Below are 22,093 nucleotides of genomic sequence, written 5' to 3'. Positions count from 1 at the left end.
AGAGACTGTGTCTCAAAAAAACAAGGAATAAAAATGCATAACTTTAGGAAAAGATTGTTCCTGTATTTTTTTCAAGTGAATGGTGGTGGATACTCAAATCTCAATGTTATAATCCACTGCATGCAGTTTAAAAAGTGATGCTAGCCGGGCGCGGTGGCTCACGCCTGTAATCCCAGCACTTTGGGAGGCCGAGGCAGGTGGATCACGAGGTCAAGAGATCGAGACCATCCTGGTCAACATGGTGAAACCCCGTCTCTACTAAAACTACAAAAAATTAGCTGGGCATGGTGGCGCGTGCCTGTAATCCCAGCTACTCAGGAGGCTGAGGCAGGAGAATTGCCTAAACCCAGGAGGCGGAGGTTGCGGTGAGCCAAGATCGCGCCATTGCACTCCAGCCTGGGTAAGAAGAGCGAAACTCTGTCTCAAAAAAAAAAAAATAAATAAAAATAAAAAAATAAAAAAATAAAAAGTGATGCTAACAGGTGATTTTGAAACTCACAATTATTGTGTTATTAGACATGAATGTTTCTAGATGTGCGTTTTTCAACACAGGCTTCCAGGCCACACCCCTGCACCCATACCGGTAAGGAGCTGCCACCTGCCCCTTCCCAGGGCACAAACAAAGGCCTGCTGCAGGCTCTTCCCCATCCTGCACACCGCCACCAAGTCCGCTACACAACATGGCACCCAAAACAGCAGTTTCCTGGCAGCTAAGAAAGGCAGTCATGGGGTTCCAACCCAAAATTTGCTAAAATTCTTCTTTGTCCTACAATTGCTTCTGGAAGGCACCAAGTCCATCCATGGCTCCGCACCTGTTCCAGCCTCCGCTCCACAGAGACACCAGAAGGCAGAGTCGCCCCCTCTCCCTCCCGATCAAGTAACAGCTGGATCCCAGAGGACAGGGCCAGCGAGGCACTGGTGGCCTTACCTGGGGGCCAGCTCCATCACCATCTGGCATGGCCTCAGGGACCAGCAGTGGCCCCTCTGCTGACGCCTTCTTCAGCTTTTTGTTCTTTTTCTCCATCACTTCAGGAACTTTTCTCTTCTGTTTTGCCATCCTGCAACAGAGAAAGTAAACTGCTAAAGACAAGGAAATAAAAGGCTTAGCTCGTATCAGATTTTTTTTTTTTTTTTTTTTTTTTTTTTGAGACGGAGTTTCGCTCGTTACCCAGGCTGGAGTGCAATGGCGCGATCTCGGCTCACCGCAACCTCCGCCTCCTGGGTTTAGGCAATTCTCCTGCCTCAGCCTCCTGAGTAGCTGGGATTACAGGCACGCACCACCATGCCCAGGTAATTTTTTGTAGTTTTAGTAGAGATGGGGTTTCACCATGTTGACCAGGATGGTCTCGATCTCTTGACCTTGTGATCCACCTGCCTCGGCCTCCCAAAGTGCTGGGATTACAGGCTTGAGCCACCGCGCCCGGCTCGTATCAGATTTTTAAATAAAAAGTAGGACACTCTCCATTAAAAAATAATATTTCAGAAAATAAAGAAAACATATACAAGTTAAAGCAAACTCAAACCCCCAAGTTTCATCACCTACGGATAACCAATTTGACATTTTGGTGTATTTCCTGTCCGTCTTTTTGTTTTTTTTGAGTCAGAGTCTCACTCTGTCACCCCAGCTGGATTGTGGTAGTGAGATCTTGGCTCACTGTCACCTACAGATAATCAATTTGACATTTTGGTGTATTTCCTTTCCGTCTTTTTGGGTTTTTTTGAGTCAGGGTCTCACTCTGTCACTCAGGTTGGAGTGTGGTAGCACGATCTTGGCTCACTGCATCCTTGAAATCCCAGGCTCAAGCCATCCTCCCACCTCAGCCTCCTGAGTAGCTATGACCACAGGCATGTGCCACCATGCCTGGCTAACTTAATTTTTTTGTAGAGACAGGGTCTTGCTATGTTGTCCAGGCTGGTCTCAAACCCTGAGGCTCAAGTGATCCTCTGCTTCAGCCTCCCCAAGTGCTGAGACCACTGCTGTGAGCCACCATGTCTGGCCCCATTAGGTCTTTTTTCTGAGTGTTTTTATTTAACATAGCTGCAATCATACACGGATTATAATTCTGTATTTCTAACTGAACATGAACACAAAGTTTTATTTTATTTTTTTAATTTTGAAAACATGAACATTTTCTAATAATTGCACGTCTATTTTTCCGAACTATGAAAAGACCAGGGGAAAGCGCGAACCATTTTTGGTGACAGTATCATAATATCCCAAAGGCGAAAATCTGTCTTCTCCCTAATGACTGAATATTTTGAATTGTTTTCACTTTCTCCTATCATGGGCTCACTCACGCTTCCCATCAACTAGAGAAGCCGTGGCGCCACACAGGTGGAGGATGCTGGCCCTGCGCATCACAGGACACCTGGCCGCCACAGGTAGAGGGGCTCAAGGACCACTGTGAGTCCAGGATCTCCTCTGAGAGTGCAAGGAGCATGAAGCAGGCCACATATGAGGGTGGATGCGGCATTTGAGGGCATCTGGTTAGGTCTCCTTTCCACAGAACAGCAGTATCTAGAACACCACGCACAGCAACAGAGAAGTCCAGGCACGGCGGAACCAGGGTCCTTTGTGGGACTGTGTGATGAGGGAACCAAGAGAGGCAGCTGAGGTCACCAGCCCTGGGAGCCTGTTGGAGGAGCTGGCCCCTGATGGAGGGATGCTAAGGAAGAACCTGGGGTGTGGTGCGGGCAGAGACTGACCAGGCTGCTTCTGGGAGGGAGAAGCAGAAACCCGGCCCACACCTGCTGCTGCGGCGAAGCCTCCTGCAGGCAATGGTGGCAGGACAACAGGAGAGGGGAGAAGCCCCCCGCCCGACCCCAGGCCCCTGTCCCCACCCCCTCACCCACACTCTCCCTACACTTCTCCCCACCCTCCAGCTCCCAGTCTCCCCTGCCACCCCTACTGGGTGGAGCCTTAAAAGGATCTGAGAACAGAAAAGTGTCCTGCAGAGCCTGAGACTGTGTGGGCCTCAGAGCTGAGCACAGAGGCGCTGTGAAGCAGGGAGACAGAAGCTCAACAGCCAGTGCACCCAGCACACATGCTGCTTCCCCACATAGCCTCCAGCCCAGACATACACCCACAAAGAACCACCAAGAAAGCCAAATCCCACCTCAAAATTAAAATAGTCCAGGCACGGTGGCTCACGCCTGTCATCCCAGCATTCTGGAAGGCTGAGGTGGGCAGATCGCTTGAGCACAGGAGTTTGAGACTAGCCTGGCAACATAGCGAGACTCCATGTCTACAAAATATTTTTTAAAAATTGGCCATGCACGGCGATGCACACCTGTAGTCCCAGCTACTCAGGAGGTGGAGGTGGGAGGATTGCTTGAGCCCAGGAGTTGAGGCTGCAGTGAGCCATGACTGCACCACTGCACTCCAGCCTGGGCAAAAGAGTGAGACTTTGTGTTTAAAAAAAGAAGAATAAGAGTAAAGCAAGAAAGGTTATGACAGAGCAGCAGTTTTAAAAGGATGATCATTATGGAAAGAGCTTGGCAGCACTAAGCCCACCTAGAGCCCAGATGTGGGTCTAAACACCACTCACTGTGAGAAAGAGTCAGCGGAGGGCCAGGAGGGCCTGGAATGCCAGGTGAGGCCAGAAACCAAGGAGAAAGTCGAAAAGCAAAGGGCACAGCCTGCACAAGGGCTCCCTCCATCCTACCCAGGGCTGCCACTGGTAACAACACACTGAAAGAATATTACTGTTGTGGAATCAGAAAACTCCAAGCCTCTTATTCTTTAATTGAGCCTTATCTTTAAAAAACATCAGAAGCCAGAGGCCACAGATTTCAATTAGCTATATAATAAGAAATCTTGGAAGAATGAGAGACTGTTGACACAGGGGCTCGGAAAAGACAAAAGACCATGCCAGCCAATTACTTTGTGAGAGAAAGAAGAAAAGTTCAGCAAATATTTACATACCCATTACTATAAAAGTTAAGTCAAATCTATTTTCATTCTGTAAGTTATCACTTAAAAACTTAATCACTATGTCTATTTGCTAAAAAGGGATAAAAGACTTTTCTATATTATGGAAAGGTTTCTTTTAAGACTTCCAAGGGAAAGTGACTCATATCTTTGAGATAATGAATGTTTGTCATGGAAAATGACATTTACTTTCATTTACTGTCAACTGATTTTCAACAAGGCTATCATGACAATTCAGTGGGAAAGACAAATGGTGCTAGGACAACTGGCTACCAACATACAAAAGAACGGATTCAAAGCCCTACCTCACACTATACACAAAATTAACTCAAAATAAATCAGAGTTCTAAATGGAAGAGCTAAAACTATAATATTACTAGAAGAAAAAATAGGAGTCAATCTTCATGACCTTGGATTAGGCAATGGCCTCGTATATGGCACTAAAAATAAGCAGCAAAAGACAGAGGAAAAAAGAGATAATCAATTGGACTACAACAAAATAAAAAGTTTTTGTGCTGCAGGCTGGGTGTGGAGGCTCACACCCTCCTTTGGGAGGCTGAGGTGGGAGGATCATGAGGTCAGGAGATTGAGACCATCCTGGCTAACACAGTGAAACCGTCTCCAATAAAAACACAAAAAATTAGCTGGGTGTGGTGGCACGTACTTGTAATCCCAACTACTTGGGAGGCTGAGGCAAGAGAACTGCTTGAACCTGGGAGGCAGAAGTTGCATTAAGCTGAGATCATGCCACTGCACTCCAGCCTGGGTGACAGAGCAAGACTCCGTCTCAAAAAAAACCAAAACAACTTTTGTGCTGCAAAGGATGCCAGCAAGAACGTAAACAGGCCAGGTGCAGTGGCTCATGCCTGTAATCCCAGCACTTTGGAAGGCCAAAGCAGGAGGAGCGTTTGAGGCCAGGAGTTCCACACCAGTCCTGGCCACATAGCGAGACCACATCTCTACAAAAAATGAAGCAGAAAGAAAACCCACGCCGTGCGCGGTGGCTCATGCCTGTAATCCCAACAGTTTGGGAGTATGAGGTATGAGGACTGCTTGAACCCAGGAGTTCAAGATCAGCCTGGGCAACATAGTGAGACTCCGTCTCTACAAAAAAATACAAAAAACAGCCAGGCATGGTGATACACATGTAGTGCCAGCTACCTGTGAGGCTGAAGTGGGAGGATGACCTGAGCTCAGTAAGTCCAGGTTATAATAAAGCCATGATCATGCCACTGCATCCCAGCCTGGGCAACAGAGTGGGATCCTGTCTAAATAAAAGAAATAAAGTTCCTCTCCACACAGTTGAGAAGACCAGTTGGCCTGGGTAACCTGCACTGAAGATGTCAGGAAAACTCCGTACTGACACTGGTTTGGAACCAGACACCGCAATGAAAAAAGTGGAGACGCTGTGAAAGCAAGCCGAGAAGAAAGAGAAAAAAGAGGAGCCAAAATCTAGTAGGACTGAAGAGACAGCAGAAGAGGAAGAAACTATCTCCCCCAAAGCTAAACAAGTTAAAAAGAGAGCAGAGCCTTCTGAAGTTGACATGAATTCTCCTAAATCCAAAGAGGCAAAAAAGAAAGGAGCCATCTGAAGATGACATTTCTCCTAAAACCAAGAGTTTGAGAGAAATAAAAAGGAGCCCATTGAAAAGAAAGTGGTTTCTTCTAAAACCAAACAAGTGATTAAAAAATGAGGAGCCTTCTGAGGAATAAATTGATGCTCCTAAGCCCAAGAAGATAAAGAAATAAAAGGAACTGAATGGAAAAACTAGAGAGAAATCCAAACTGGAGAATGGATTTCCTCATTCTGAACCTCACTGTAACCCCAGTGAAGCTGCCAGTGAAGAAAGTAACAGTGAAATAGAGCAGGAAATACCCGTGGTATTTCCGAAGGCGATTTCTCCAATTTTCCCATATCTGAAGAAACTAGTAAGCTTCTCAAAGGCCCAGGAGTGACCTTCCTACTTCCTGTACAAGCAAAGACATTCTGTCATGTTTACAGCGGGAAGGACTTAATTGCACGGGCGCAGACAGGAACTGGGGAGACATTTTCCTTCACCATCCCTTTGACTGAGAAACTTCATGGGGAACTGCAGGGCAAGAAGAGAGGCGTCTCCCTCAGGGGCTGGTTCTTGCACCTACGAGAGAGCTGACAAATCAAGCAAGCAAAGACTTCAGTGACATCGCAAAAAAGCATCAGTGTCTTGTTTTTATAGTGAAACTCCCTACGGAGGTCAATTTGAAGGCATGAGGAATGGGATTGATATCCTGGTTGGCACGCCAGGTCATATCAAAGACCAAATACAGAACGGAAACTAGATCTCATCAAACTGAAGGATGTTGTCCTGGATGAGGTTGACCAGACGCTGGATATGGGATTTGCTGCTCAAGTGGAAGAGGTTTTTTTTTTTTTTTTGAGACGGAGTTTCACTCATGTTACCCAGGCTGGAGTGCAATGGCGCGATCTCGGCTCACCGCAACCTCCACCTCCTGGGTTCAGGCAATTCTCCTGCCTCAGCCTCCTGAGTAGCTGGGATTACAGGCACGCACCACCATGCCTAGCTAATTTTTTGTATTTTTAGTAGAGACGGGGTTTCACCATGTTGACCAGGATGGTCTCGATCTCTTGACCTCGCGATCCACCCGCCTCGGCCTCCCAAAGTGCTGGGATTACAGCTTGAGCCACCGCGCCCGACCAGTGGAAGAGATTTTAAGTGTGGCCTACGAGAAAGATTCTGAAGGCAATCCCCAAACATTGCTTTTTTCTGCAACTTGCCCTCATTGGTTATTTAATGTTGCCAAGAAATACATGAAATCTACATATGAACAGGGGGACCTGATTGGTAAAAAGACTCAGAAGACGGCAATAACTGTGGACCCTCTGGCTATGAAGTGCCACTGGACTCAGAGGGCAGCAATCATTGGGGATGTCATCTGAATATACAGTGGTCATCAAGGGCGCACTATCATCTTTTGTAAGATCAAGAAAGAAGCCCAGGAGCTGTCCCAGAATTCGTCTATAAAGCAGGATGCCAAGTCATTGCATGGAGACATTGTATAGGAGCAAAGGGAAATCACCCTGAAAAGTCTTAGAAATGGCAGTTTTGGTGGCAACCAATGCTGCTGTATGTGGGTTAGACATCCCTGAGGTTGATTTGGTTACACAAAGCTCCCCACCACAGGATGTGGAGTCCTACATTCATCCATCCAGGAGGGCAGGCAGAGCTGGAAGGATGGGGGTGTGCACCTGCTTTTATGAGCATAAGAAGAATATCAATCAGTACAAGTGGAACAAAAATCGGGAATTAAGTTCAAACAAATAGGTGTTCCTTCTGCAACAGAAGTAACAAAAGCCTCCAGCATAGATGCCATCAGGCTTTTGGATGCCATGCCTCCTACTGCCATCAATTACTTCAAGCAACCAGCTGAGAAGCTGATAGAAGAGAAGGGAGCTGTGGAAGCTCTGGCAGCAGCACTTTCCCAGTAATTCAGGTGCTATGTCCACAGACCAGCGCTCCTTGATCAACTCAAATGTGGGTTTTGTGACCATGATCTTGCAGTGGTCAGCTGAAATGCCAAATATTAGTTAGGCTTAAAAAGAACGTAAAGAGCAGCTAGGTGAGGAGACTGGTTTCAAAGTGAAGGGAATGGTCTTTCTCAAAGGAAAGCTGAGTGTGTGCTCTGATATACCCACCGCATCAGTAACAGAAATACAGAAGAAATGGCATGATTCACGACACTGGCAGCTCTCCGTGGCCACAGAGCAGCCAGAGCTAGAAGGACCACGGGAAGGATAGGGAGGCTTCAGGGGTCAGCAGGAAGGCAGTCATGGCTTCATGGGACAGCGGGATGGAAACAGAAGATTCAGAGGACGGCGGGAAGGAAACAGAGGCCTGAGAGGCCAGCGATCAGGAGGCAGATCCCAAAACAAAGGCCAGAAGCAGAGTTTCAGTAAAGCAATCAGTCAATAACTAGAAATCGAAGATGTACACAAAAAAGGAGAATTATATTTGGCAATATAGAACTGAACATGATTTTTCATGCAAAGGTAAAAGCACATTGTGCTTCCTTCTGACCACTTGCTGAGTCTCTATCTCCTTCAGACATAGGCAAGCTTCATCTAAATTATTTCATCTGGTCATTATCATTTGTAACTGTATTGTGACTTCTTCATCAGTCTTTCTTTTTGAAAGGTGTATGAATTCATTACATTTTTATTCAAAGACATTATCTACAGATTAGGCAGATACAATCAAGCATGTATCTGCCTATACTTTGTGAGTTCACCAGTCTTTATACTCAAAAGTGTCCTTCCCTAAAGTAAATACTTAAGGGAATGTAACTGCCGAACAGTTTCTCAGTTTCCTGTGTGGTCCTATTATTTGCCTACTGAGACTTAATACCAAGCAACATTTTGAAACAAGATTTTGAACTCAGCTGGGCTGCAATACAGTTTAAGATGGTGTATGCTCTAGAATTGGAAGATGTAGTATGTTTGATATAGATTACCTATACTTCTGTGCATTTTGATACGTTTTTAGCTTCTCATAATAAGGTGATTCATGCCTCAGTGAATTCTTCACAGATAGTAGATATAAAAGTACATTTTAATACAAAGACACAGTCTTTAAGGAATTTCAAATGTATAAGGTGTCTCATAGCTTTCTTTGTAAGAAGGCTGGATAAATGGTGCTTACATGATAATGTACTCCACTTCTTCCTATTGGAAGATTAACACTGTTTACCAACATTATTTAGGGAGGAGGAGACAGATTTGCACTGCTGAAGAGTATGTAAAAAAAAATACACTGAAAAAATCAAATGCAAAAAGGTAACAAATTCATAAATGGAGAGCAAAGAGAAAAATTTGCATGCTAAAGCGTTGTTTTAATGGTGAAAACTCACAGATCACTAATGTTTCTAGAGGTTAACTTGGAGCCCGCAAGCTGGGAGTTTTAAATAGTCAGTGCTCCAGTTCCTAAAGCCACACAGCACAGGATCTGTTTGTTAAACTCAATCTCTGATGCAAGTTTGTTTTAGCTGCCTGGAGGCTTCCTTTGAAGACAAATCGTACGTGGTGAAGTCGTTTTGAAGGAACTGAAGAACTCAAGTAGCCCTGGCCGCATAACTCTGCCTGATACCTCAGATACTCTTCCTCTGGGAAACATTCCACACAGCACAGGAACTTAGAGTGGTGTTATCTTCCTGCCTTCATTTCCAGAGATTCTGCACTGGGAATCCTGGAACATACTATATGCTAGGAAATTTAAAGTCACATGGTCTGTCTTGTTTTCACATAATTACCGTGAACACCTAGAATCTTTCTAGGTCCTGGTTTCTCCTGCTGAATCCAGTCTTTCTCTCTAACCGCCCCTCATTTGCTCACTGTGTACTAGGGGCTGACAGTCAGCTCAGCTCCTGATCCTTAAGGCAACATTCTTTTTCTGTTTGAACTTCAGCTCAGTCCTTAAATCCTGACTACATCTGTCTTGCCCTCTGGTCTCAGAATTCTCGTGGCTTTTATTCCTTGACCCACTTGCCAGTTTTATCACTTCACCCTTGTTCCTCGTGGCTTCCCATCAAGCCATGGATATGAGGTGACAGCGTAATTTATTAGATTCTGGTTTTGCCCAAATTCTGGGCATGCTGTAATAACAGCTGAACCATTTATTTGGATAGACATGGGTACCTTATCAAGCAGATAAAAAGGATATGGTACCCATCCTTTAGAAAAGAACAGTTGTGGATTATGGATTTAGCATAAAGAAAAATAATCAGGCATAAATTAAGAGGGAATATTAATAGAAATATCACTTCACAGCCAGGTGTGGTGACTCATGCCTGTAATCCTAGCACTTTGGGAGGCTGAGGCGAGCAGATCACCTGAGGTCAGGAGTTTGAGACCAGCCTGACTAACATGGAGAAACCCTGTCTCTACTAAAAATACAAAATTAGCTGGGTGTGGTGGCGCAAGCCTCTAATCCCAGCTACTTGGGAGGCTTGAGACAGGAGAATCACTTGAACCGGGAGGCGGAGGTTGCAGTGAGCCAAGATTGCATCATTGCACTCCAGCCTGGGCAGCAAGAGTGAAACTTGGTCTCAAAAAAAAAAAAAAGAAAGAAATTTCACTTCACATAACTTAAAATAATGGCCATTTCAATAAATGAAACTAAAGACTTCCTGGATCCCAGAATTCAACCTGTATTTATAAATGTATAATGTATTTAGCTACTATTTGGTTTAAATGAACTTACTAGGTAAATGTTATAATTTTTACTATTTTTTACAGAGAAAATATTTTCTAATTTAAGTTGGAGCTATCTGTGCAGCGGTTTCTCTACATAAATGTTTTTACTCTAAAATTAGCTAATGTATAAAACACTACCCTATACCATAACAAAGACAGAAATATTGTAAAAAAAAAAAAAAAAAAAGACCACCCATAATATTGGAAAAAAATTCCTGCAAATCACGTATCTGACAAGACTAGTAACCGGAATATATAAAGACCTCTAACAACTCAATAATAAGAGACAAATAACCCAGTTTTTACATGGGGAAAGCATCTGAATAGCCATCTCTCCAAAGAAGATACACGAAGGGCCAGTAAGCACACGGAACGCGGCTCACCATCATGAGCCGTTTAGGAAATGCCAATCAAAGAGAAATGAACACAGCTACAGAAAAATGTGTACAGTGATGATCATGGCAGTGTTGTGCCTAAAATCCAAGCAGTGGAAACAACCCCAGTGTCTGTCCATCAACGAATGAAGGGGGTAAACAAAATGTGACGTATTCGTGCGGGGGACACTATTCAGCCATAAAAGGAAATGACAGACGGACCCACGCCACAATACAGATGAACCTAGAAAACACCGCCAGGTAAGAGAAGCCAGGCACCCTGGACTGCCCACTGCATAATTCCATTCCTGTGAAATGCTCAGGTTAAGTAGGTTATAAAGACTGGAAGGAGATGAGAGGTTTTTTCAGGACAGGGCAAACCGAGGCGAGAATGATGACTGCTAAGGGGAACAGGGCTTCTTTTGGGAGAAGGAAAAGTTTTAAAATTGCATTGTGGTAATGGTTGCACAACCCCTCCATATACTGGGAAAAACCTATAATCCCTCTCAACTTATTTACCATAAATTAAAAAATGTAACACCCAAGTGCTACTTTACAATAACAATAAATAAATAAATGGGAGAAAGATCATTTGCTATAATGTTTGTTGTGAGAACCACATTTGTGCATTTTTTCTACAAAAAATCAAGCAGTATGCCCAGCCTGGTGACATAGTGAAGCCCTGTCACTACAAAAAAATTTTGGCTGGATTGCGGTGGCACAATCACGTCTCACTGCAGCCTCAACCGCCCAGGCTCAAGCAATCCTACCAATTCAGCCTGTGGAGTAGCTGGGACTACAGGTGTATGCCACCATGCCCACCTAATTTTTGTATTTTTTGTAAAAATGCAGTTTTGCCATGTTGCCCAGACAGGTCTCAAACTCCTGGGATCAAGCGATCCTCCCACCTTGGCCTCCCAAACTGTTGGGATTACAGGCGTGAGCCACCACACATGGACCCAAAATACATTTTTTTAAAAATTAGCTGGACATGGTGGCGTGCCTGAAATCCCAGCTACTTGGGAGGCTGAGACAGGAGAATCACTTGAGCCCCAGAGTTCAAGGGTGCAGTAAACCATGATCATGCCACTATACCCCAGCCTGGGTGACAGAGGGAGAGAACCTGTCTCTGGAAAAAAAAAAAAACAAAAAAACGCAAGACTGGGCTCAATGGCTCATGCCTGTAATGCTAGCACTCTGGGAGGTTGAGGCAGGTGGATCACCTGAGGTCAGGAGTTTGAGACCACCTGACCAAAATGGTGAAACCCCGTCTCTACTGAAAATACAAAAATCAGCTAGGCAGGTAGGCGAGTGCCTGTAATCCCAGCTACAGGGGAGGCTGAGGCAAGAGAATCACTTGAACCCAGGAGGCAGAAGTTACAGTGAGTCAAGATTACACCACTGCATTCCAGTCTGGACGACAGAGTGAGATGCTGTCTCCAATTTAAAAAAAAAAAAAAAAAAAAAGGCAGTACAGCGTGGTTCCCAGCCATGACTGCACTCGCCTGCGGTATCAGCAGCACATGCGGGGCTTGACATCACTCTGTCGGAAAGCACCAAGACCCTTCATCAACATTATTTTTCCTTATAGGCCTTTCTGCAAATAAAATCTAGTGATTCAGATAAATTTCTATAAAAAGGAAGAAGATTTGGAGGGAGCCACTCACGGTAACACTCACTACTAAAATCTGTGTGCACTGAAAACTTACAACCAGCCAGGTCCTATGCTAAGAGATCACATATATTAGCCCATTTAATTCTAGTGACCAGTGAGGTAGGTGCACAGATGAGGAAACTGAAGCACATCTATCAGAGTAGGATACCAATAGATTATGCCTCAAAGTGGTAAACAAGCAAAAAAAATCTCACTATAACCATACTACTTATTTATTTATTTATTTATTTTATGTTTTTAGAGATAAGAGTCTCGCTCTGTTGCCCAGGCTGGAGTGCAGTAGTACAATCTCGGCTCACTGCAACCCCTACCTCCTGGGTTAAAGTGATCCTATCATCTCAGCCTCCTGAGTATCTGGGACTACAGGCATGCGCCACCATGCCTGGTTAATTTTTTGAATTTTTATTAGGGTTTCACCATGTTGGCCAGGCTGGTCTCAAACTCCTGACCTCAGGTGATCCGCCCACCTTGGCCTCCCAAAGTCCTGGAATTACAGGCATAAACCAACACGCCCAGCCTAAGGATACTATTTAAAAATACGGGCCAGGCATGGTGGCACTTGTAATCCCAGCAACTTGGGAGGTCAAGGTGGGAGGATCACTTGAGCCCAGGATTTTGAAACCAGCCAGGACAACATGGCAAGATGCCATCTCTACAAAAATTCAAAAATTAGCCAGGCATGGTAGAAAGCCCTTGTAGTTCCAGCTACTCAGGAGGCCAAGATGGGAGGGTCACTTGAGTCCAGCAGTTCAAGACCAGCCTGGGCAACAGAGCAAGACCCTGCCTCAAAAAAAAATAAATAAATAACCACCCACTAACCTCACGTGGATTTCAGTGCTGCCCAGCAATTCTGCTACACGTCCCTACTCCAGCCCTTTCCCAGGATGACTCATTCTTTCACCTCTCCTACCTCAAACCTCCCATGTCTCCCGTTTCTCTGTTCTCATCGGATGACCTTAGTTCCTGGTCACTGAGAACACAAATACAATCAGAGGGAACTTCCCGCTGTAGCTCCCGCTACGCCTACCCATTGGCCAGCAGGCGTGTGCTCCCAGCGAGGTGAACGCTGACTCCTGCGCAAGGTCTCCTTGCCCTCACCTGCTTAAGGGTATCGCTCTGAGCAACTCTCCGTATCTGGCCTCCTTAGCTCCTGCATTCTGCTGAGGCAACTGCAACCTCCCACATCTTAAACTCTCTTGGCTCCACGTGCCCTTCAATGTACACCCCACTTCTCAGCTCCCTTCTGCAGAAAAGTCTCACGAGTTGTTTACCCTGGCAAGGGTCAAGGGCTCATGCCTGTAATCCCAGCACTTTGGGAGGCCGAGACAGGAGGATCACTTGAGCCCAGGAGTTTGAGACCAGCCATAACAACACAAGACTCTGTCTCTACAAAAATAATAAATAAACAGGCCGGGCACAGTGGCTCACGCCTATAATCCTAGCACTTTGGGAGGCCAAGGAGGGCAGATCACTTGAGGTCAGGAGTTTGAGACCAGACCTAACAACATGGCAAAACTCTATCTCTACCAAAAATACAAAAATTAGTCAGGTGTGGTGGCACCTGCCTGTAGTCTCAGCTACTCGGGAGTCTGACGCAGGAGAATCACTTGACCCGGGGAGGTGGTTACAGTTAGCCAAGATCATGCCACTGCACTCCAGCCTGGGCAACAGAGTGAGGCTGTGTCTCTAAATAAATAAATAAATAAATAATCACCTACCTGTCGTGGCTCTGACTTCTTTCCTCCCCTATCCCATCAGGCTTTTGCCCCAACCACCCTACCACAATGACACCCATGTGGCTAAATCCCATTGCCGACCCCCAGTATGCAACTTATTTGATCTAACAGTGTCGGACTGTTGATCCGGCCTTCTCTGTTTTTTTGAGACAGAGTCTCGCTCTGTTGGCCAGGCTGGAGTGCAGTGGCAAAATCTCAGCTCACTGCAACCTCCACCTCCTGGTCTCAAGCAGTCCTCCTGCCTCAGCCTCCCAAGTAGCTGGGATTACAGGCATGCGCCACCACACCTGGCTTATTTTTATATTTTTAGTAGAGACGGGGTTTCACCATTTTGGCCAAGCTGGTCTCAAACCACTGACCTCAGGTGATCCACCTGTCTCGGCTTCTGAAAGTGCTGGGATTATAGGCGTGAGCCAGTGCACCCAGCCTCTTCCTTCTCTCTTGACAGGCGTTTTTCACTTGGCATCCAGCACAGACAGCACAACTCCTGCTTTTGCTCTGACCTTTTAATCGCCCTGCCTTGAACACTGAAGGACCCAGGCTTAGTGCCCAGCCTCTTCACTCCCTCAGTGATCCCACTTGGTCATGTGGCTTTAAATACCAACTAGCCGCTGATGACTTTGTTTCCTCATTTACAGGTCTCTTCTTAACCCTCTCCTTGAACTACACTGCCAACTCAACTGTGTCTTTGTATGATTATATACATACATGGTAATATACATGTACATATACACATATATACATGTATATATTGAACTCCTGACCTCAAGTGATCCCCCCGCCTCGGCCTCCCAAAGTGCTAGGACTACAGGTGTGAGCCACTGCACCCGGCCACATGCTGTTTATACACATATTACACGTGTGTATGCATATATATACGTGTGTGTGTGTGTGTGTGTGTGTACAGTGTGTATGGTCGGGCATGGTGTCTCACACCTGTAATTGCAGCACTCTGGGAAGCCGAGGCAGGGGGATCACTTGAGTTCAGGAGTTCCACACCAGCCTGGCCAACATGGCAAAACGCTGTCACTACTAAAAATACAAAAATTAGCCAGGCGTGCTGGCGCCTGCCTGTAATCCCAGCTACTTGGGAGGCTGAGGCAAGTGAATCACTTGACGGAGGTTGCAGTGAGCTGAGATAGCGCCACTGCACTCCAGCCTGGGCAACAGAACCAGACTCCACCTCAAAATTTATATATATATGTGTGTGTGTGTATATAAACTGTATATATAACTATATGTATCGTATATATACCATCTACACACAGATCATCGCAAGCTTAAGAATTCATAATCAAAACTCCTGATCATCCTTCACAAACCTGATCTTCCTAGTGTTCATTCTTTCCATAAACATCTATCTGATGAAGTTCACATTGCAACTCAAGCTGAAAACCTTTGTGCATCCACAACTCCTCTCTTTCTCACACACTCAGCCAACCCACCACCAGCTCCCATTGGTTTACCACTGAAATACACCCAAAATGTGACTCCCTTACAATCATCCGGGTATCCCGGTCCAAGCCACCACCTCTCACAATGGCTTCTAAACTCCTCAATCAGGTTGTGTGTCACCTTCACTTGAAAACTTCCCAAACTGACGCCCCTTCCACCTGGAGGAAAAGTAAGATTCTTGGAGCTTGGAAAGGTCCCCACGACAGCCTTGGCCCCACCCCACATCTCTGGGGCCGCACCTCCTCTTTCTCTCTCTGTGCCTAAACTGGCCCAGCCACACTGGGCTCCCTGTTGTTTACATCTGCACCTGCTGTTTCCTCTACCTGGAATGTTCTGGTGCCTCACTCCTCCTCCTCTCCACTCTCGACCCCCCGTTCTCATCTTCTCCATGGCACTTATCACCACCTGCTCTGTGCACCCTGTTCATCTGTGTCTCCCCTCCGGAAAGTAAGTTCACTAGGTCACAGACTTGTCTCCACTTGTTTACGGCTGCAGCCCAATGCCCTGAACAGTGCTGACACACAAAAGGAACCCTATGAATGTTTTGTTTTGTTTTTTTTAAACAATGAATGAATGATGGAAGGAAGGAAATGGAAAGCATGCTTACGATGAAAAGTGAGGCCGGCCGCGGTGGCTCATGCCTGGAATCTCAGCACTTTGGGATGCCGAGGTGGGAGGAACCATCGCTTGAGCCCAAGAATTTAAGATCAGCCTGGGTAATATAGTGAGACCTCATTGCTACAAAAAACATTTTTAAAAAGTATCCGGGCGTGTTGGCGTGGGCCTGTGGTCCCAGTTACTCGGGAGGATGAGGCGGGAGGACGACATGGGCCCAGGAGGTAGAGGCTGCAGTGAGCTATAATCACGCAACTGCACTACAGCCTGGGTGACACAACGAGACACTGCCTCAAAAATAAAAAATAAAAAAAAAAGAGAAAGTGAAAACTGAAAGCCTCGGGGTGCAGTCAGGGCTCAATGAATTCTAACTCGCGTCTTCAAAGGAAGACAATGAAACCAGAGCCACCGCGAGGGCTGACGGCCTAGAACTAGGAGCCAGCGGCGACCCTTCCGCTTGCCCGCGCCGGGCTAAACCAGAGGCGCTGCGGACGTCGGAGCCCCCGCCGGGCCTTCCCAGCACTGCAGACCCCAAAGCCGCCGCCAGGTCGCACGCGCCAGGCCTTCACGCACCCACGTGGAAGGGGCGGAGCCCCGCGGGAGCCCGCCCCGGGGCTTTGGGTCTCCTTGGCGCCCTGACCCGCCAGCCACCCCGCCGGGACCCCACGCGCCTACCTGCGTCCACCTTGCCCACCTGCGTTTGCCCAGCAGAGCCGCGGACTACGGCTTCCGGCAGGGACCCGCGCCTCAGGTACGCGTTAGTCCTACCTTCAAGAGGGTGGAGCTTCCCATTGGGCGAAATCTGCGTCCGTCTCTCCGCCGGCTAATGGCAAACGTCGGCAGCACGGGTATCGGAGCCAGGCCTGGGCGCGGGCTAGTGACGCCATCTCTAGGGGCCTCGAGTTGCTAGGATAGCAGCCGGTTGCCAAGGTAACAGGTAACCAGCTCTGCCCCGTACACTTGCAGCTGACTGGGTTCGGGCCCTGCAGCGCTCAGGAGGGTCTGGGGTGCAGCTGCCCCGGCCGGCAGGGCGCCCACGGGGTGGGGCCTCCTCCGAGGGTCCAGGGCATGGAGCTCCACTCGCAGTCGAAATGGGTGAGCTACGGCTGTTGCGAATAACACAAATAGGACTCAAACTTCGTGCTGAATTAAAAAATCAGCATAGGTGCTAAAAAGTAAATATACAGGCTGGATACTATTTTAATAATACCTGTGGCCGGGCTCAGTGGCTCACGCCTTTTATCCCAGCACTTTGGGAGGCTGAGGCGGGCGGAACGCTTGAGCTCAGGCGTTGGAGACTAGCCTGGCCAACATGGTGAAACCCCGCCTCTACTAAAAATACAAAAATTGGCCGGGCGCGGTGGCTCAAGCCTGTAATCCCAGCACTTTGGGAGGCCCAGGCGGGTGGATCACGAGGTCAAGAGATCGAGACCATCCTGGTCAACATGGTGAAACCCCGTCTCTACTAAAAATACAAAAAATTAGCTGGGCATGGTGGTGCGTGCCTGTAATCCCAGCTACTCAGGAGGCTGAGGCAGGAGAATTGCCTGAACTCAGGAGGCGGAGGTTGCGGTGAGCCGAGATCGCGCCATTGCACTCCAGCCTGGGTAACAAGAGCAAAACTCCGTCTCAAAAAAAAAAAAAAAAAAAAAAAAAAAAAAAAATACAAAAATTAGCCGGCCGTGGTGGCGCATGCCTGTAATCCCAGCTACTCAGGAGGCTGAGGCAGGAGAATCGTTTGCGCCCGGGAGGTGGAGGTTGCAGCGAGCTGAGTTCGTGGCACTGCACTCCAGCCTGGGCGACAGAGTGAGATTGTCTTAAAAAATTAATTAAAAAAAATAAAAATTAGCCGGGTGTGGTGGCACGTGCCTGTAGTTTCTGATACTCCAGATACTGAGGTGAGAGGATTGCTGGAGCCTAGGAGATGGAGGCTGCAGTGAGCTATGATGGGGGCAACACAGCCAGACCCCATCTCAAAAAAAAAAAAAAAAAAAAATCATGCTTTTAAGTTACCCAGTAACTTAGTGCTTGGCAGCCATATTAAGTATGATGTACCTTGTTGCCTCAGAAATCCAAAGGTGACAAGCAAAGAAGGTTCTTTCTTCTTTGCTGGTAGAAGATTGCATCTGTTTCCTATTTCTGTGTAACAAATTAACCTAACATTTAACAGCCTAAAAGAACATTTATTTTCTCTCAGTATCTGGGGGTCAGGAAGGTGGGCGTGGCTGAACTCTGTGCCTCTGCCTCAAGGTTTCACCAAGTTGTGGTCAAAGTGTCTGCCAGGGCTGCGATTTCATCTGAAAGCTTGTCTGGAATGATCCACTCCCAAGCTCACACACATGAATATTGTAAGGACTCAGTCCTCCAAGGTCATTGCTCAAAGACTGCCCTCAGTTCCTTGGAATATGGGCCTCTCCACAAGGAAGCTCACAACACAACAGCTGGCTTGCCTTAGAGCGAGCGCACACAAGAGGGGTCACACACAAGATGGATGCCACAGTCTCTTTGGACCCTAATCTCAGAAGTGATTTCCCTGGGCTTTTGCCATATTCTGTTCATTAGAAGTTGGCCAGGTGCAGTGGTTCACGCCTATAATCCCAGCACTTCAGAAGTCTGAGGTGGGTGGATCACTTGAAGTCAGGAGTTCAAGACCAGCCTAGCCAACATAGCAAAACCCCATCTCTACTAAAAATACAAAAATTAGCCAGGCGTGGTGGCACACACCTGTAATCCCAGCTACTTGGGAGACTGCGGCATAAGAACTGATTGAACTTGGGAGGATTGAAGTTGCAACGAGGCGAGATCACACCATTCCAACCTGGGCGACAGAGTGAGACTCTGGCTTTAAAAAAAAAAAAAAAAAAAGGCTGGGCACAGTGGCTCATATCTGTAATCTCAGCACTTTGGGAGGCCAAGGGGAGAGACGGATCACCTGAGGTCGGGAGTTGGAGACCAGCCTGATCAACATGGAGAAACTCCATCTCTACTAAAAACTACAAAATTAGCCAGGTGTGGTAGCACATGCCTGTAATCCCAGCTACTCGGGAGGCTGAGGCAGGAGAATTGTTTGAACCCGGGAAGCAGAGGTTGCAGTAAGCCAAGATCACGCCATTACACTCCAGCCTGGGCAACCGGAGTGAAACTGCATCAGAAAAAAAAAAAAAAAAAAAAAAAAAAGTGAATCATGCCAGGTGCAGTGGCTCACACATGTAATCCCAGCACTTTGGAAGGCTGAGTCAGGAGGATAGCTGGAGATCAGGAGTTCAAGACCAGCCTGGGCAACACAGTGAGACCTCCTGTCTACAAAAATAAAAAATTAGCTGAGCATGATGGCACACACCTATAGTCACAGCTATTTAGGAGGCTGAGGTTGAAGGATTGCTTAAGCCTGGGAGATGGAGGCTGCAGTGAACTATGATCACACCACTGCACTCCAGCCTGGGTAACAGAGTAAGACTCTGTCGCAAAAAAAAAAAAAAAAAAGGAAAAAAAATTTTTCATTTTTGGAATTGATATGGTTTGGCTGTGTCCCCACCCACATCTCATCTTGAATTGTAGTTCTTATAATTCCCATGTGTTGTGGGAGGGACCCGGTGGGACATAATTGGATCAGTTTCCCCTGTACTGTTTTCATGGTAGTGAATAAGTCTCATGAGATCTGAGTTATAAGGGGAAAACCCCTCTTGCTTGGTTCTCATTTTCTCTCGTCTGCTGCCATACAAGACATGCCTTTTGCCTCCTGCTATGATTGTGAGGCCTTCCCAGCCACGTGGAACTGTGAATCCACTAATCCTCTTTTTCTTTATATATTACCCAGTCTCAGGTATTTCAGTATCAGCAGTGTGAATATGGACTAATACAGAAATGCTGAAAGGACTTAGATGCATTAACATCCCAGTGGCACTAAGCACTCCAAGTACCCACAACACAGCTCCTAAATACCATCCCCCACAAACACGGACCAGGGCTCCTGGGAGAAATGGCTGATCCCAGGGTTGTGGCAGGGAAGGCACAAGATGGGCTTTGAATAGGTCAATCTGAACATCCCTTTACAAGACCCCCTTGTCAGGCTATCTGGGGTCATCCTCACATGCTCTCGGGCCCTGTCTTGCACCCATCTGTCTTCCAAGAGCAAGGACTGTCTTTCCATTGATTTCCATGTACTATTGTGCCTTTCATGAAACACACATTTTTCTCTTTTCCTCCCAAAATCATACTTCCTGAAACACATTTTAAAGTTTTATCCCATACAGGTTTAACATGCCTCCAGTTTATACCTAAGTGTTTTGTCTTTATTGTTGCTGTAAATGGGGTTTTCCTCTTCCATTACATCTTCTGATTATTGTTTATGGGAATGAAGGCTTTTGATCCTGTTAGTTTTATATACTATTATCGTACTATGTTCTCTGAGGAGGTATGCATGTTTTATAATAAGGAGTTATATCACTCATTTCCTACTTTATTGAACACTAAATTACTGATATCTGAGATATGAAACTTTTTTTTTTTTTGAGACAGAGTCTCACTCTCTTGCCCAGGCTGGAGTGCAGTGGCATGATCTCGGGTCACTGCAGCCTCCACCTCCCAGGCTCAAGCAATTCTCCTGCCTCAGCCTCCCGAGTAGCTAGGACTATAGGTGCCCACCACCATGCCTGGCTGATTTTTGCATTTTTAGTAGAGGCAGGGATTCACCATGTTGGCCAGGCTGGCCTCGAACTCCTGACCTCAAATGATCTATCCACCTTGGCCTCCCAAAGTTCTGGGATTACAGGTGGCCACCCCCATGCCTGGCCAATTTGTTTTTAGTAGAGATGGGATTTCATTATGTTAGGCTGGTCTTGAACTCCTGACTTCAGTGATCTGTCCGCCTCGGCCTCCCAAAGTGCTGGGATTACAGCTGTGAGCCACCATGCCTGGCTGTTACTAACTGTTTTAATAAGACCATGAACCATAGCTGATCAACCCAACTGTTTAAAATACTCTTCACCATGTCCCAAGATCTCTGGCCCTGAAATTGGATGACGATGGCTTTTCCTGTTTATGGCAAAGCTAAGCTGATTTTCTCCACTTCAGCTTTCTTCCTACACACCTCACCTCACATCTTGGATGCCTGCTGTATGCTTATACTAGGTTCCAGGATGTGGTGCACCTCCTGTTGCAGAACACTGCATGTGTGGCGCTCAGTTCAGCTGTCTTCTTGGTAGGCCACGGAGCACCAAGATTGGTCAGGTTTCTGACACTTGAACAAGTTGAGGAACCACTGCTTCAGACAGAGCTTCCAAGATTGACCTTCCTCCATGAGACCCAGGGGTGTAGCACAATGGCGGACGGGCTTGGCTCCTACAGAACAGAGAATCAGAGGGTGCTCGTGATGGACAAAGCGTGGGTGCCACAGAAGTCCCTAGAACTGAGCAAACTCCTGGCCAAACAACAGGCCCAAGTCACCCCTGCAGACAATCACAGCGCTCGGCATTGTGTGTGCACTGATGGCAGCTTGTTTAATGGCCGATTTTATCTCGGCCCTGGAATCCTGATTGTTATAGAAACATTAACCTTTCTAATTGCCCTCATGCTCCAGGGACTGTTTAAGTGAAACCAGGAGAGGGAACACTGGCCCATGAACAGCCTCCTCTGGGTGGACTGCTGTTTCATTTGTTTTCTCCTTAAGATTCACCACAGCACAGCTATCTGCAGAAAAATGAAACAATCAGAATGTAAAATTAGAGAGCTGCTCTGCTGTGGGCACTTTAATTAAAAAAAAAAGGCAATTTTTTTTTTTTTTTTTTGAGACAGAGTCCGCCCTGTCACCCAGGCTGGAGTGCAATGGCACGATCTTGGCTCACTGTAACCTCCTGGGTTCAAGCGATTCTCCTGCCTCAGCCTCCCAAGTTGCTGGGATTACAGGCATGCACCACCACACCCAGCTAAATGTTTTTTGTATCTTCAGTAGAGACCAGCCAGGTCTCTTCACCATGTTCGCCAGGCTGGTCAACTCCTGACCTCGTGATTTGCCTGTCTCAGCCTCTCGAAGTGCTGGGATTACAGGCGTGAGCCACTGCG

The 22,093-nt window shown here is 46.8% G+C and overlaps 1 protein-coding gene and 1 pseudogene across 3 annotated transcripts in view; one reads left to right on the top strand and one right to left on the bottom strand.

Moving 5' to 3' along the window:
• CUNH7orf50 (chromosome unknown C7orf50 homolog) overlaps positions 1 to 16,884 on the bottom strand; it is a 129,137-nt gene extending 112,253 nt beyond the window's left edge. For 2 of the 3 annotated variants that reach the window (XM_032259876.1, XM_032259879.1), the window contains exons 1-2: positions 16,709 to 16,884; positions 929 to 1,058 (exon numbers count right to left, since the gene is read on the bottom strand). In XM_032259876.1, coding sequence (XP_032115767.1) covers positions 929 to 1,057 — 129 coding nt within the window. In that variant the 5' untranslated portion in view covers position 1,058; positions 16,709 to 16,884. The remainder of the gene's footprint in view (positions 1 to 928; positions 1,059 to 16,708) is intronic. The other variant, XM_032259877.1, reaches the window with a different exon arrangement.
• LOC116537616 lies at positions 5,074 to 7,902 on the top strand (annotated as a pseudogene).
• Positions 16,885 to 22,093: the final 5,209 nt, after the last annotated feature.

Source organism: Sapajus apella, unplaced genomic scaffold, assembly GCF_009761245.1.
Source record: "Sapajus apella isolate SASKATOON/1434 unplaced genomic scaffold, GSC_monkey_1.0 scaffold112, whole genome shotgun sequence".
In the NCBI taxonomy this organism is placed as follows: Eukaryota; Metazoa; Chordata; class Mammalia; order Primates; family Cebidae; genus Sapajus; species Sapajus apella.
The sequence above is the reverse complement of the archived record's forward strand: the minus strand, read 5'-3'. Positions and strand labels throughout refer to the sequence as shown.